At 36.7% G+C, this 16,307-nt stretch overlaps 3 protein-coding genes across 3 annotated transcripts; 1 reads left to right on the top strand and 2 right to left on the bottom strand.

The window, feature by feature from the left end:
* Window positions 1-8,328: 8,328 nt before the first annotated feature.
* LOC116022735 (protein NDR1-like) lies at window positions 8,329-9,376 on the bottom strand. Its single transcript, XM_031263585.1, has one exon. It carries the CDS (start codon window positions 9,017-9,019, stop codon window positions 8,420-8,422), a length of 600 nt encoding a protein of 199 aa, XP_031119445.1. The 5' UTR covers window positions 9,020-9,376; the 3' UTR covers window positions 8,329-8,419.
* A 1,070-nt stretch (window positions 9,377-10,446) lies between these two features.
* Window positions 10,447-13,387, bottom strand: LOC116022736 (trafficking protein particle complex subunit 3). The gene is made up of 5 exons (XM_031263587.1): window positions 13,227-13,387; window positions 13,022-13,119; window positions 12,723-12,822; window positions 12,256-12,438; window positions 10,447-10,735 (listed from the first exon to the last, which is right to left on the bottom strand). The coding sequence occupies exons 1-5, from the start codon at window positions 13,281-13,283 to the stop codon at window positions 10,613-10,615; spliced, it is 561 nt and encodes a 186-aa protein (XP_031119447.1). The 5' UTR covers window positions 13,284-13,387; the 3' UTR covers window positions 10,447-10,612.
* A 671-nt stretch (window positions 13,388-14,058) lies between these two features.
* On the top strand, window positions 14,059-16,100 carry LOC116021635 (polyubiquitin). Its single transcript, XM_031262089.1, has 2 exons — window positions 14,059-14,214; window positions 14,438-16,100. Exon 2 carries the CDS (start codon window positions 14,438-14,440, stop codon window positions 15,809-15,811), a length of 1,374 nt encoding a protein of 457 aa, XP_031117949.1. The 5' UTR covers window positions 14,059-14,214; the 3' UTR covers window positions 15,812-16,100.
* The last annotated feature ends 207 nt before the right edge of the window (window positions 16,101-16,307 follow it).

Here is a 16,307-nt window from a genome sequence, read left to right as displayed (position 1 = left end):
TTAGAAATGCAGAAAAATTACAGTAAAAAATTGTACAGATACGATTATAATTATTTTTGGTTTTCTCTTTTTTGGAAAAGGTATTTAATTTTGTTATCTTTCTAATTGTAGTTTTAATTGGAAAAATTATTGTTATTCTTTCTAATTGTAGTCTTTAATTTTGTTACGAAATTGTGCTTCTACTAATTTATTTTTATCTTTTTAATTGTAGTCTTTAATTTTGTTACAAAATTGTGCTTTTACTCATTTATTTTAATGTTTTCGAATAAATATGGTATTGAGTGGTAGTGACCAGTGGGGTGGCAGTGGAGTATGTTGTGGGGGAAATAGGAACATAATATTTGGAACTCTTATGGAATAAAATACTTATCACATATCATGATTTTATTAATAGAAATAGAAATAAAAGAATAATAAAAAAAATGTGAGTTACTTTTTTTTTTTGAATGAATCAAAAAGTGTCACGTAAGTAGAGAGTAAAAGTTTTTTAAAAATATCAAAAATATTTTTTAAAATTTCCTCACTTGAGGCCTAAGTAGATTGTATGTCATGTTAGCCGCCTGATAAAGGCAGAAGCGGGGGCCACCAAAGCTATCCCGATGACAAGTAATCTAAGGGGAAGAGATGAATAGACTTTAAAACAAATCTTTAAATTTTAAATAAACACAAAGTGTGTATATTGGTAATCGGAAGTCTTGAACTTGCCAATGATTTTCTTAACATGTTTATATCTTATTAAGATTGAGTGCATACTTGTGTAGATAAATGCATGTGTAAATGTGGATGATTAGTAGATAAAATAAGTAAAGTAGAGAGAGTGAGATTTTTTTTTTTTTAAATAATAGTTTAAGAAATCTTCTACTCCACTCTTCTATATTATACTAGTTTTATACGCGCATTGCGCGAATGGGTTAATGCCCAATGTTTATATTTAAATAAATATTTGAAAGTATATCAATGCAAGAATATATACAAAAAGTATATACATGGGTAATTGAATGTCGAGTTTTTTTTATTTAAATATCTAACTCAAAGTATATGAATCCAAGATAATATAGAAAATTCATTATAATTATTACTAAAATAAATGTTTGCAACCTTGTAAAATCGATAGTCTAAATATTTGGTCTAAAAATGAGAGTCTAAATAAATACTACTTTTCATTTGAATTTTTCTAAGTGTTCTTAATTTTCTTTTGAGTAACATTGTCATTGTCTTCATCTTTACTATTTGTTCTCTTCCTTTTTGTTGGTAGTGTATTATTTGCAATTCGGTTATTGTTGGTAGCATAGATGACAACGTCATGCAATGAGATTATGATATAGGATCTATGAACTTTCCTTTAGGTGTTTTGCTTGGGGTTCATTTGGTTCAACCATTATTGTTGAATGAGTTATTGTGGATAAAGAAATCCCTAGTTTAAGAAAAAAGATTAAATAAATTAATAAAAATTTGAAAATTTAAAATATTATATATTCCTAAAATATTAAAAGGTAGTTTCTCGCTTCAATTTGCTAGGTAATGGGTTATTTGGGTACTTTCATTGTCAACCAATCTCCCAAGTAATTAATATGATTGGTTTCAAACTATTGTTTTTTATTATTTTCATGGTATTAAAGAAATACATATGTATCATTTTTTGGTGTAACTACTAATTTATTTAATTTAATAAGAGTAAAATAGAGTGATTCCGCTTCAATTTGTTGGGTTATTATTTAAGTACTCTCTTTGTCAACCAATTTCCAAGTAGTTAATATAATTAGCTTCAAATTATTTAAAAATTTTTTTTCATAGTATTAATAAAATATTTGGTAAATAAATATATAACATTATTTTGTACTATAACTTTGATTTTTTTTTTCTTAGTGGAAGGGGGTCACCCAGTACAATCGTATATAGCTCAGCGGGTTTTAACGCTAAAACGCCATTGTGGGATTCCGGTAGCATCTTCTTCTAATAGTCTAGCTACTTCAACGATTCCGGTAGCATCTTCTTCTAATAGTCTAGCTACTTCAACTGGTGGGGTGGTGAGAATATGCACTCCTTGAGCATACTGTTTGGCGAGTTTGGCTAGAAAGTCTGCCACTGCGTTTTACTGTTTGGCGAGTTTGGCTAGAAAGTCTGCCACTGCGTTTTGCTCTCGTGCAATCAGCAATATTTTTACCTCTTCAAAGCGTCGGCATTCATGTTTGCATGCAAGTATAATGTTGGAGTCAGTAGCATCAACGTGGCTGTTGTTCATTCGCCTAACCACCTCGCTAGAGTCGCTCTCAATAATAACTTTTCTGGCCGCATGCGTAGTAGCGAGTTGAAGGCCTTTGAGAAGGGCCCACGATTCTGCTTGAAGCGGCGAGCATATGCCGATATTGTGTACATATCCAGCTTTCCAGTGTCCCGAGGCGTCTCTCATTACTCCGCCACATCCAGCAATGTTCGTATTGGTTTCCACCGCACCATCAACATTGATTTTAATAAATCCTTCTTCAGGTACATCCCAACATAGTATACTCCAACCATACTGTGGACAGGTGCCGTGAGGTTGCTTGGCTTTAGAGAATGCAATGTAGATCTCTTCTATTTTGGCCTTAATCCCGCGAATCTTCGAGTGTAGTGTTTGGGTGGATACACCGAAGATGGCTTCATTTCTTAGTTTCCATAGTGTCCAGGCCGTGACCGCAAATACAAGAGCACTGCTCTCCGGACTGTTGGACCTTTTTCCTGTTCTGATTCCTTCGTCCAGCCAGTTCTGAAGAGGGTAGCTTTTGGATTTATGGTGAAATTCTGGGAGACTTCCTCTGCTTCAGGGCAAAACCTCAATACATGATCTATATTCTCTGTCTCGCTAGTGCAACGCCAACATTTGTCATTAAGGGTCATGCCCCACTTTTCTCGAAGCTCATTGGTCATCAACCTTCCATGTCTGACGAGCCAAAGGAAGGTTTTGATGCGATTGGGAGTTTTTAATTTCTAAATGGCGTTCCATTTTGCTGCGTTGACCTCAGCTGATGTAGCTGTTGCGATATTATAAGCAGAGCTGACTGAAAAAGTTCCCGTCATATCGTTCTTCCATCCTATTGTGTCCTCATTCTGCTGATCATCCTGGATTATAGTTGCAGCTAGTACATTCCAAATATGTGGTGGGAGGCATGTTATTAGTCTATTCCAGTCCCATCCCTGATCGGGGTTCCAGTAATCTGCGACTACCAAATCGACCTCAGTACCATGTAATGGTCGAGTGGCCAAGTCTTTCAAGATATTATCCTCGAGCCAAACATCTTTCCAGAATAATGTCCCGTTTCCATTTCGCACACATTTCTTTGTCCCAACTTGTAGAATTGGTGCAGATTTGAGGATTCCCTTCCAAGCATTCGACATATTGTGTTTGGGTCGCCACTCTGCAGTATTTGTGGATGTGATAGCATATTTGGCCTTGAGAATTTTCACCAGTAGGCTATCTTCATTCTGCATGATACGCCAACCTATCTTGGCCAAGAATGCCCTATTCATTGGTTCCAACTTGCGCAGTCCTAATCCTCCATCTTCTAGATCTTTTGTCACTGTATCCCAGTTTACCAAGTGACATTTCCTTGATCCCGGATAGCTACCCCAAAGGAAGTTTCGTATAAGTTGCTCAATGTTGTTTATTATCCCAGCTGATAAAGAAGTTGACTGCATGCTATAGTAAGGAATGGAGGAAATGACAGACTGGGCTAGAACTCTCCTCCCAGCCAGGGAAAGGGTTTTGGTTTTCCAGCCCGAGAGTCTGTTTTGAATTCTCTCTATCAACCCTGCAAATGATTCATTCTTCACTCGCCCATGTATTGAGGGGACGCCAAGGTATTTCCCCATCTCCTCTACTTTGGGAATTCCTAATAAGTTTGTTATAGCACCTTGTAGCTGTTTCGGCGTGTTACGTGAGAAGAATAGAGAAGATTTCTGGACGTTAATCTTCTGCCCTGAGTTACTGCAAAAAAGATCCAGACATCTAGCCATTTCCTTAGCTTGATCAACTGATGCTTCTCCAAATAGTATCATGTCATCTGCGAAAAACAGGTGGGAAAGGTGAGGTCCTTGTCTACAAATTTGAATGCCTTTCCAATCTCCGCAAGTCACTGCATTATTTATAATATGGCTTAGACGCTCAATACATAAAACAAAAAGAAGGGGAGAGATAGGGTCTCCCTGTTTGATTCCTCTCGATGGATGAAACCATTCGGAGGTGTGGCCATTCCAATTGATCGCCAACCTTGATGTGGAGACACAATTCATTATATTTCTAATCCAATCGTTGTTGAAGCCGATATCTTCTAATGTATCTGCAATAAACTCCCAAGATACCCTATCATACGCTTTTTCTAGGTTCACCTTCAGAATCATACAGCCTCTTCCACCTTTCTTCGTTCTCATGGAGTTTAGAATCTCTTGAAAAATTAATATGTTGTCTGTGATTTGTCTTCCTGGAACGAAGCTGGTCTGGTGCGGTCCAATTAATTTCTGGGAGATGTCCTTTAGCCTGGTAGCCATTACTTTAGTCAGCAGTTTGTATGATACATTGCACAGGCCAATCGGTCTAAGTTGTTTCACTGACTGCGGACTTGGCACCTTTGGTATAAGCGTCAATACTGTGTCGTTGCATCTGGGTGGTAAATGACCACTTCTGAAAAATTCAAATGCGAAATCCAATAGGCTTTTGCTTACTGTGTCCCAAGTTTTCTGGTAGAAACTGGCATTGAACCCATCCGGCCCTGGTGCTTTGCAACCTTCCATTTCAAATAAAGCTTGTTTAATTTCCTCTTCTAAGAAGGGGCGATTGATCCATTTCCATTCTTGTTCATTCAACTCTGGGAAGTGTCCACGATCAAGACCCTGGGAGTAGATGTTCTGGTCTTCAGTAAACAGCTTGATAAAAAAATCACGTACATGCTCTGTTAGCAGCCTTTCGTCTGTGATCCACTGTCCTTCTTCAGATTTAAGAGAGGTGATCTTTGCGTGACTTTGTTTAATCGATGTGGCTGTTTGGTAAAATCGGGTATTGTAAAAATAAGATAATGGACAATGTAATAAATATCAATTGATAAATTTGAGTGTAAAGAATCTTTGCATGAGAGAAAATAAAGACAGTATAACTAATGAAATTTTTTCTCTTATTTAATTTGATTTTTTGATAATGAATAATTTTTTCGAATAAAGGTATTGTAGACACATAATTCTAAATTAAAGAAATACATATGTATCATTTTTTGTTGTAGCTACTAATTTATTTAATTTAATAACAGTAAAATAGAGTGAGAAACTTAATTATGTCAAATTTGATTGAGATGAGGTTCGAACCTAAGACCTTTCTTATAGAAATTAATGGGTAAGTTAAAAGTTAACGGAATATTAACGGAGAAGAGAATATTTAACGGAAAACTTAACGGATAATCATAAAAGTAAGGTTAAATTAGGTAATCTCTATTAATAATATTAATCTGAATTATCTTAACCATATATTTGATTAAATAATTCATCTGAACCATCCATTTGATTAAATAATTTGACCGTCATTTTTTCTACCCATTTTAGACATAACTCTCTTTGACTCTTATTAGTATAGTAGATATAAGAAGAAATTACTATTTATTGTTACAAATACAAGTGAAGAACCATTCACAATGATCAATTATATTGTCAAGACTCACTGTTACTAGCTCAAACTCCAATGATAGTCCAATCCTTCAAATAGCGTGATCACAAAGCCATCATCTTTCACTATCTAATTAGCTATCTTCCACCACAAAGATCAATCATGAAGTTCCATTGAGTATAAAATTAAATTTCCAACACTTCGTGAATGAATGTTGTAGTAGTTTGGTGTTGGAACTTTGAATCTAGATGATTCAACTTGGAGCTTAGAAAACTTAATATTGCTTGAAAGTTTGAGTTTTCTCTCTAGAAAGTTGGGGCGTTCAAGAATGTTATAGAAGATCAATAGTTTAAAAAATTATTCTTCAAACTCCTGAATTGCCCTTTTATACTTCGTATGACAGCTACCTTAACGAAATTTTAAAAACTTCAAACCTTCCTGTTGGTGCTTTAGTGGGTGAAAAATTGTGTCAAAAATCAATCATCCCTTAAAATATGTTGTAACATGCTTTTGGCGTGCAAGTCTTTTTTTTTTTGGCAAAATGTTATCAACTTATGACCTTTTTGCCTTCTTGTTATGATATTTTGAATCTTTATTGATATTTTATTTGGGCCCATCAACTTCTTTATCAGTTTTTTGAGGTAGTTTGGCAAACATTCACCAACATTATTGTATTTAAGCTCTTATAAAAGTTTGTGAAATATATATAAGATCATATTCACATGTAACAATTGTGGACAAGTTCAATTCGTCAATCTAAAATAATCAAATGCTAAAGATCAATGAAAAGGGAGAAATACACGGACATTTTTGTACTTGTGCATTTAAAAATACTTGATAGTACAAGTGCATTTGGTAATGGTTTGAGTGCACGGAAGACACTATTTGATTCTCATCACCTTTTTTTTTTTCTTTTTTTCTTTTTGTTATCACTAGAGTTTTTAAATGCACTTTCAGTTATTCACAAAATGCATTAAATTCACTTTCAATTATTTGGATTATCAAGTATTTTCAAATACATGCCAAGCACCTTGTGCTCAAATGGCATGTAGTGGCCTCCTTCAATTGAAAGGTTATGAGTTCGAACCTCAGTGGAGGAGATGTTGAAATTGACTCTATTGAAATTGACTCAAGGTTATGAGTTCGAACCTCAGTGGAGGAGATGTTGAAATTGACTCTATTGAAATTGACTCTTTGTGCTTCAACAGGTTGAGAAAAGTATAGCTGAACAGATACTACAATGTAATAGGGTCAATTGTATTCAATAACATTTTTTCATTAAATTTTCCACAATAAACAAGAAAAAAAAATATTTTCCCATCTACCACCTTTGACTCTTTGAGGAACATAGACATCCACAATAAGATTTTTCTTTTAAAAAATCATGAATTTTTTGTTCCATGTAAAAAAAAAAAACTTTATTATTAGGGAGTATTTGTTTTTAAAATTCACAGCAAATGAGCACGTGTATTCAATCCATAACTCTACCCAAAAAAAATACCATATTCCAAGTTTCCAACATTATCGTTAATATATTCCTGTTCCACTATCTGTCTATCTTCTTCTTCATCCTCTTTCTTTTTTACTTAGGAAATCTAAGTTTCGCCTCTAAGTCCACATACTCAATAATGTAGCTTAGATAATATTTTCACGCAAATTATATTGTGGACCACAATGCATTGTGGACCACGCATCAAAACGACGTCGTTTTGATTAATGAAAATAGACGGATGAATTTGCGCCACTCACTTTCAGTTCGTATACACTACAGTTACATTTCAACACAACTACAGTTACATTTTGATATAACTACAGTTTCATTCGATAATATAAAAACACAAATGTGCTGTTATTCAGTATCTGTTCATATACACTGCAGTTACATTTCAACACAACTACAGTTACATTTTGATATAATTACACTTTCATTCGATAATATAAAACACAAATGTGAAACTGTTATTCAGTATCTGTTCATATACACTGCAGTTACATTTCAACACAACTACAGTTACATTTCGATATAACTACAGTTTCATTCGATAATATAAAAACACAAATGTGCTGTTATTCAGTATCTGTTCATATACACTGCCGTTACATTTCAACACAACTACAGTTACATTTCGATATAACTACAGTTTCATTCGATAATATAAAAACACAAATGTGCTGTTATTCAGTATCTGTTCATATACACTGCCGTTACATTTCAACACAACTACAGTTACATTTCGATATAACTACAGTTTCATTCGATAATATAAAAACACAAATGTGCTGTTATTCAGTATCTGTTCATATACACTGCCGTTACATTTCAACACAACTACAGTTACATTTCGATATAACTACAGTTTCATTCGATAATATAAAAACACAAATGTGCTGTTATTCAGTATCTGTTCATATACACTGCCGTTACATTTCAACACAACTACAGTTACATTTTGATATAATTACACTTTCATTCGATAATATAAAACACAAATGTGAAACTGTTATTCAGTATCTGTTCATATACACTGCAGTTACATTTCAACACAACTACAGTTACATTTCGATATAACTACAGTTTCATTCGATCAAAACAAATATAAGGCAGTATCTTTTGAGATAAACTGTAATGTCCACGATACAAGAACTGATATTTTCTTGCACGTAAAGAATGGGAGGAAAAAAAAAAATTAACGTAGCCCCAATAGACCAATAGTTCTCCAATCCAATAAGAATCAATTGAATGCTTCAACAACGTAACAAACACAAGTTTCTAATTTAATAATCTACTCCGTTTCACAACACCAAAACCAGGACAAACAAAACAAGGGAAAACATAGTAGCTGCAATACAAGCGCGACTCCCGGGCGGCGACCCGGATTTCTCGCCGGAGTCGTTAACTTCCACGGTAGTATTCGTGACAACGAAATCGTGGCCTTTAGTGAACCAAAACAAGATCTTGTACCGTACCCTAGCAACCAAATCCACCCGGAAAACCGGTTTGGACTGGTTGAGAGCAGCCTCCCACGGCACGCCGCGAGTCTCAACCGCGCCGGATTTATCGCCTTTCTTGCCGTGGCCCTGGTAAAAGCCGGGAACGGTGGCGTTGGCGATGGGGAAAGTGGTGTTTGATCCGTAGAAGAAGGTGAGGTGGATGTCGTTGTATTTGACGCCTTTGTCCTTCATTTTGTTCTTGAAACGGAGAGTGAAGAGGAGGGTGTGGTTGGATCTGAGGGAAGTTGAGTTGCCGGTTTTGTTGAGGGCGGGTAAGGAGAAGCGTTGGATGGAGTATGAGGGTTTGGTGGTGCGTAGGCTGAGCCAGATGAAGAGGGCTAAGAGGCCTAAAGTGAGTATGAACTTTAGGCAGCACTTGCAGCACTCGCATCCCGCACTCATGTCGGGAAAGATGAAAAACTGAAAATAAAAAAACAGAAAAATGAAGTAAACAGTCCCTTAATTTTCCGGGGACTTAGGGAGGAAGAGGAGGAGAAAAGATGGTTGAGAAAAGGGGAGATGAGGAGGACTGCTCCTCAGGTGTGGGGTTTTTACTGTTTAAGTGCTTGGCAGTTGGGAGTTTTAATTTGGCACAATGATTCTGCTGTTTCTTGGGATCCATGCTATAGAAATAGCCGCGTGAGAAATTTCTAAGTCTGCCTATAATATCCCCAAGTCAACTGCTTAGTTTCTCAATTCACCAGTTCCCGTGTAAACCTCAATGACCTCGCATCTCCCATAGTTGTAGTTTTGAACGGGAAAATACCCTGTGTAATCCTATTTTATAGTATAACTCATTTTGATGAGTTTTTGTAGGTGTGATTATGAAGGAAAAGATAGATAAAAAAGAAAAATGAAAAAAAATCTAAAAAGAAAATTATAGATTAACGCACCCACCAACTCAACTTACACGCCACAAATGGCGCTGCTGTTGCGCTATGTGGGGTTAGTTCACTACTAAAAACCAAGGTTCACTCAAATAATCTCTCTCCTCACCATCTCTCTTCCACATAGGCTTGGTTTCATAAAAAATTACAATTGGGGATGCTCTAAAAAGTGTAATAGTTCCTAGAACTATACAGAGTAGTAATTTACCTTTAAATGGAAAATTTTATGTTTGGTTGGTATGAAAAAAATTTCTTTTAAGTTTCAATTCTTTTTTAGAATTGGAATTCTAATGATTCCCTCAGTCCTTTCCAAAAAAAAAAAAAATGATTCCCTCAGTCCTTGAAATTTCTCAATCATTTGAGAAGAAAAAGCAAACTAGTGAGAACATTAGCTTCTTACAATCTTACCCTTACCCTTACATATGTAGTATCATTTAAAGTTTTATACTAATTATTTTCGATACTTTCTTTCACCCAACCATAAAATGAAATATAAAATCTCCATTTATTCTTCTCTACGAAATTTAAATTCTATTCCTTATAAATTATTTTCTACGAACCAAATGAATCCTAACAGTAAAATTACTCCCTGATGTAGAACATCTAATGCAATCAGAAGACATTCTAATTTGATAGTTAACTAATCTTAATATGCAACATTAATGAATATTTTACCAAGGAGTAGTTCTATTATTTTCCATAAAGAAATACAAGTATACCAGTATCCTCAAAGGGCAACTACTTTTAACACAAAAAATAAAAATAAAAAAAAAATCAGAGGGCAACTACTTAGTAGTTTCCTAATTGCTACTTGGAGAGTTCAGAGTTGGAGAACAAAATCCTATGATGTGGTCAGAGATAAGGCTCACTACCAACTCTGATTAGATGCCTCTAATGGAAGAAAACATTGAAAGAACTAAATATGAAACAGTTCATGACAAGGGGAGGAAAGTCAGGAAGATCATATTTAATTCCAAATATTTAAGTTGAAAAAGTCATTAAGGGAAGGAAATAAACTAAAGTGTAATGTTTAAGTAATTATTAAGTAAGGACAAGCACAAAACTTGACAAATTGTATTTACATTATACTGAGCATAAAGAAAGCAAGTTACTCATCATCCTTGTAAGGGTACTCCTCGGGAACTTGCTTGAGCAACTTCAACTGCAACTCGAACACATCATCCCCTCGAAGCATATCACGGATCCAAGTGACCTCGGTTTTCATGGACACCTGAAAAGAAGAATAAAACAGGCAAATTTAGAAAGGGTGGTTTAATATAAAATCCACCACTCTTAGCATTTTCTTTTTAATCATGCATCCTCAGGGTCCAACCGTTTCTTTTCCAGGGGTTTTGCCTTGCAAGTATTGTGATCTATCAAACTTCCACCCGCACCCCCACCCTCCGCCACCACCACCTTTGAACACTTCAGACTACTGCTAAAATGATGGCTTTTTACCATGTAAAAGGACACACCAGTTACCAATGGGTATCCATCTTTTCACTCTTAAACCATCAAACCTCGGTTGCTGCATACTTATCTCCTTTACCATTCAATCTGGAAAACCTGAAATCTCAAACTGAAATTTGATACCCCAGGTCGGATTTCAAAATGTTTGATTCAGAAATATGGTGGAGTATTTGCCTCAAAGTTTGATTTGGAAATTGATTATAGATGCCAATCAAAAACCAACCTCTGGTACCAGAACTTTGATAGTGGCCTGGTTTGGTAAATAGCGGATCCGCCATTTTTGGTAGATCAGCAATTTGGAGCAGGGTTTTGCTCCAAACTGCTAAAATTCCAAATGCTTCTTTTAGCAGTGTTTGGGTCTAGCATTTTTGGAAAAAGAATTCTCTTTCCCCAAAACGCCCCTCAGACAAAATTTATTAAAAAAAAAAGAAAAGAAAAGGCTCCTTTCGTAAAGGAGCCTTAGGCTCCATTTACACCACATCGGATTGGCGACTATTTCAGGAGAGAGGCGCGTTGAGCTCCTTTTATAGAGGAGCTCAATGCCCCTCTCTCCTGGAATTTTCGATGTGGGACAATATGTACAAAGCTCAGCGCGGCTCCCCTTTGTTCTTGTTTTTTTGGGTATTATTATTATTGTTGTTGTTGTAGCATTTTTATTATTTTTATTTTATTATTACATAATAATAATAATAATTAATAATAATGCCCTTATAGGTCTTTTTACATGTTAACCAGTAATAATAAACAACTATGATACGATCCGCTGGTCAAACCTACTAACACAATTCACTAACTGCTAACCGTCGATTGTCAAACAAGGCCAACATATAAGAATTATATATTTATAATTGAACCACAGCCCATTTTGTTTTAGCCCATCTCACCGTCAAGGCCCTGAGTATTGATTATCTCTAATTTCAATGACTTGTTCTTATTGCACTGAATATAGAAGGAACAATTTGACAGATTATGGAAAATTCAAGTTTTACTAATGTGTATATTTTCCCTAATGTCATATCTTAAGGAACAATTTTGAGTTTTCAAAGGCGTCAGAGATAAGGCTCACTACCAACTCCAAAATTGGTAGCCACATTGTTTTGGGTACCCATAAACATGAGCTGGAAACCCAAAAATTTCCACTATGCAAACTTAAGCTCGCTAAGAGATGGATCTAGAATCAGATGGGGGAAAACATATCAAATAAAAGCTTGCACAGACATGCACAAGAAGTCTCTAGAATTAAGTGCACAAGAGGTCAGATGAATATTGAAAGAAACTCACCATCTCTAATGCCCCCCTGACAACTCCACTTAAGATATTGCAATAATATAGACCTTGACAAGTATCAGGAAGCTCAACAAAGTCCACCAGTGGGTTGTCCTCAAGGATTAGACTGCAGGTTGTTCCCTCCGCATCCCAATTGGACACAGTTGCTGTGACACCCAAGAACATTTTAAAACCAACCTGTTCAGGAAAAAAAAAACTTATCAGCACCTGATGTTCTCATTGAATTTAAGGTAATAGACTAATAGCATGAAGATTCCAGAGAACCATTTAAGGAAAATAAAAATAATAAGTAGATAAACAAAGAAAATAACCAGTCCAGAAACCAGCCTATACTTTACTGACTTTAGTTTTCCAGACAAAAGGATGTGCATAATGTGTATATATCAAACGGTTCACAGTTTACATAAGACAAAACCCAAAACCATTCTATTGAATATTGGTGTTGAACAAATAAAAGATACCTTGGCAATGACTTCAGCCGTTTCCTTGAAATCCACACATCTAGAAACATTCGACTTTGCAAGGAACTCATCAATTAGCCGAACTCCAATGTTATACCCCCTGCAATGCAAGAGGATACAGCAAATAAATTCAATAACAATAGTAAGAACAATATGAAATCAATTATATATGGCGTTTTTTGACCAATTCATTTCCAAAACCTAAAATCACAGCTAAGTGTAGTTAGAGCGTAACCAATAAAGTAAAAACTAAACAGTAAAGAAAATGAAGCAAATGACTAACGAGAAAAGAAAAATACATTTGATCAAGCTGCTTGTTGACTTCATCAACCTCCTCCAGATCGGTGAGCAGTTGACGCACGATCGCGCCATACGTTAGAGTGAAGAGCTCCGCGTTCTGGATCGCAAATGAAGATTCGAAGCAAACAAACAGATGTCAAGACATTCAATTGTAAGCTGGAAAACAAAAGTATAACATTTCATTCAAATTTTAAATTCCAATACCACTCTCTCTACGTTGGCGAAAATGGCGTCTCCAGATCTGGGGGCGACGGGAGCCATGGAAGCCTTCGATCCGAGCTGCTACTGTTGATTTAGTACAAACTACAAAGTATCTGGGATATCGAGTGTGCCTTCGACTTCGATTTCGATCCCGGTATTAGCACAAAATGGGAAGAACCGGGTCGGGCTAAATTCGGTTTCATCCATCACCGAACGGCCCAAATATTTGGGCTTTTCTTTATTTTCGATTTCATGACCCGTCTGAGACAATGTAATTGTAAAGGATTTTTGGTGATAAAATAAAATATTGGGTTCATTTTTTCTTTTTAGTAGTACTGGTTCTATTATAAATATTGAATTGAATTATTTTACTCATTTTTTTTTCTTTATATTGACATATAAATATTGAATTATTTTACTCATTTTTTTTGTTTATATTGACATTTTGGATGTTATTATATTATGATCACTTGTATTGTTTTTATATTTTTTTATATCTTTATACTTTTACCACAATTCATATTATTATATTTGATTCGTTCACCTTAGTAATTATTTTTATATTATATAAACATGAATTCTTGATAATGTATTTCATGTAAATACAAATTAATGGTATTTAGAATTATTATTATATGAAAAAAATGAATAGTACTCCGTATAAAACAAATTTATAAATTTTGCCTGATCCGATATTTATGAAGCGCGTAGGTTTTGAAGTCAAAATCGGCTACTTGCAAATTGCCATTTCCCAACCTAATAATCTCCGCCACGCAAAGAAAATCCGACAAATAATGCAAGCCATTGCGTGTGGTATCGATTAATACACGTAATATCCGACGCGTGTCCTTCCTTCATAGGTGAACAAGATAAGCATTTTCTTCGCAAGGCGGTCGAGACGCCTTTATAATCTTCTCATCCCTCGCCCTTTCTCATCCATCATACGATTTCTCTATTCTGAATTTCTTCTTCATCAAAACCTTCTCTCAAGGTAACGAAAGTTTCCTCAATCTTCTTTCTGTTTTGTTTATTGTTTTTATTGTTATTGTTAATGTTAATTTTATGTGTTAGTCTTATTCGAGAATTGGGGATCTGGTGGTTGCGTTCTTCGATCTTCATAAATTGCAATTGGTTTTAGGGATTTTTTGATTGAATCGGTGCTGTTTATGTTTGTGTTTGATGGTTAATTGGATTTTGTATTTGGATTTATACAGATGCAGATCTTTGTGAAAACCCTAACCGGCAAGACCATCACTCTCGAGGTCGAGAGTTCCGACACCATCGACAACGTTAAGGCTAAGATCCAGGACAAGGAGGGGATTCCCCCAGACCAGCAAAGGCTGATCTTCGCCGGAAAGCAGCTCGAGGACGGCCGTACCCTCGCCGATTACAATATCCAGAAGGAGTCAACCCTCCACTTGGTGCTCCGTCTCAGGGGTGGGATGCAGATCTTCGTCAAAACCCTCACCGGAAAGACAATCACTCTCGAGGTTGAGAGCTCTGACACCATCGACAACGTCAAGGCTAAGATCCAGGACAAGGAGGGAATTCCACCAGACCAGCAGAGGTTGATCTTTGCCGGAAAGCAGCTTGAGGACGGCCGTACCCTGGCCGATTACAATATCCAGAAGGAGTCAACACTCCACTTGGTGCTCCGTCTCAGGGGTGGGATGCAGATCTTCGTGAAAACCCTCACCGGCAAGACCATAACTCTCGAGGTCGAGAGTTCTGATACCATTGACAACGTCAAGGCCAAGATCCAAGACAAGGAGGGTATCCCACCAGACCAGCAGAGGCTGATCTTTGCCGGTAAGCAGCTTGAGGATGGCCGTACCCTGGCCGATTACAACATCCAGAAGGAATCCACTCTCCACTTGGTGCTCCGTTTGAGGGGTGGCATGCAGATCTTCGTGAAAACCCTCACGGGCAAGACAATCACCCTTGAGGTTGAGAGCTCTGACACCATTGACAACGTCAAGGCCAAGATCCAGGACAAGGAGGGAATCCCCCCAGACCAGCAAAGGTTGATCTTTGCCGGAAAGCAGCTTGAGGATGGCCGTACCCTGGCAGATTACAACATCCAGAAGGAATCCACCCTCCATTTGGTGCTCCGTTTGAGGGGAGGCATGCAGATCTTTGTCAAGACCCTTACCGGCAAGACAATCACCCTCGAGGTGGAAAGCTCCGACACAATTGACAACGTCAAGGCAAAAATCCAGGACAAAGAAGGAATTCCCCCAGATCAGCAGAGGCTTATCTTCGCTGGAAAGCAGCTGGAGGATGGCCGCACCCTTGCTGATTACAACATTCAGAAGGAGTCTACCCTTCATTTGGTCCTGAGGCTGAGGGGTGGGATGCAGATATTTGTGAAGACCCTGACTGGAAAGACCATTACTTTGGAGGTGGAAAGCTCTGACACTATTGACAATGTGAAAGCCAAGATTCAGGACAAGGAGGGCATCCCACCAGATCAGCAGAGGCTGATCTTTGCTGGGAAGCAGTTGGAAGATGGAAGGACTCTTGCTGATTATAACATCCAGAAAGAGTCCACCCTGCACCTTGTTCTCCGTCTCCGTGGTGGTTTCTAAAGAGCCCAATGCCCTTCTGTTTGAATGCTGTTTGTTTGGTCTGTCTGTGTTTGTTGAGTGCCAAAGCATAGTAATTTGGCACTGCTGGTGAATTGTGTTTGTTTTGCTTTTGGTTTGTGAACCCATGAAGGTCATGTGCCCTTGAATAATAATATTAATAATAATAGCATTACTATTATTATTAATACTACTTTGTTAGCCCCATCTGTTCTGAACTCTGTTTAGTTTTAGTTACTGTTAATATATTTTACCAGGTAAAATGTAATAATAGAATACTTTGCCATAAAAATGAGTGTTGGATTCATATCTATCTCCAGTAATAATCAATTTGAAATCATCTTCTAGGAGCAGCATAGCATAATATGTAGGATTGGCCTTCACAAGAAGGAATGATGGAAGGGACATTATTGCTCCAACCGTGGCAGGAGACGATGTGATGCCTATCTAGTCCCAAAATGTTGGATTCTTAATTCCAATGGTTATCTCGGTTATCAGT

The sequence above is a fragment of the Ipomoea triloba genome, chromosome 6 (genome assembly GCF_003576645.1).
Source record: "Ipomoea triloba cultivar NCNSP0323 chromosome 6, ASM357664v1".
Lineage (NCBI taxonomy): Eukaryota > Viridiplantae > Streptophyta > Magnoliopsida > Solanales > Convolvulaceae > Ipomoea > Ipomoea triloba.
The sequence above is the reverse complement of the archived record's forward strand: the minus strand, read 5'-3'. Positions and strand labels throughout refer to the sequence as shown.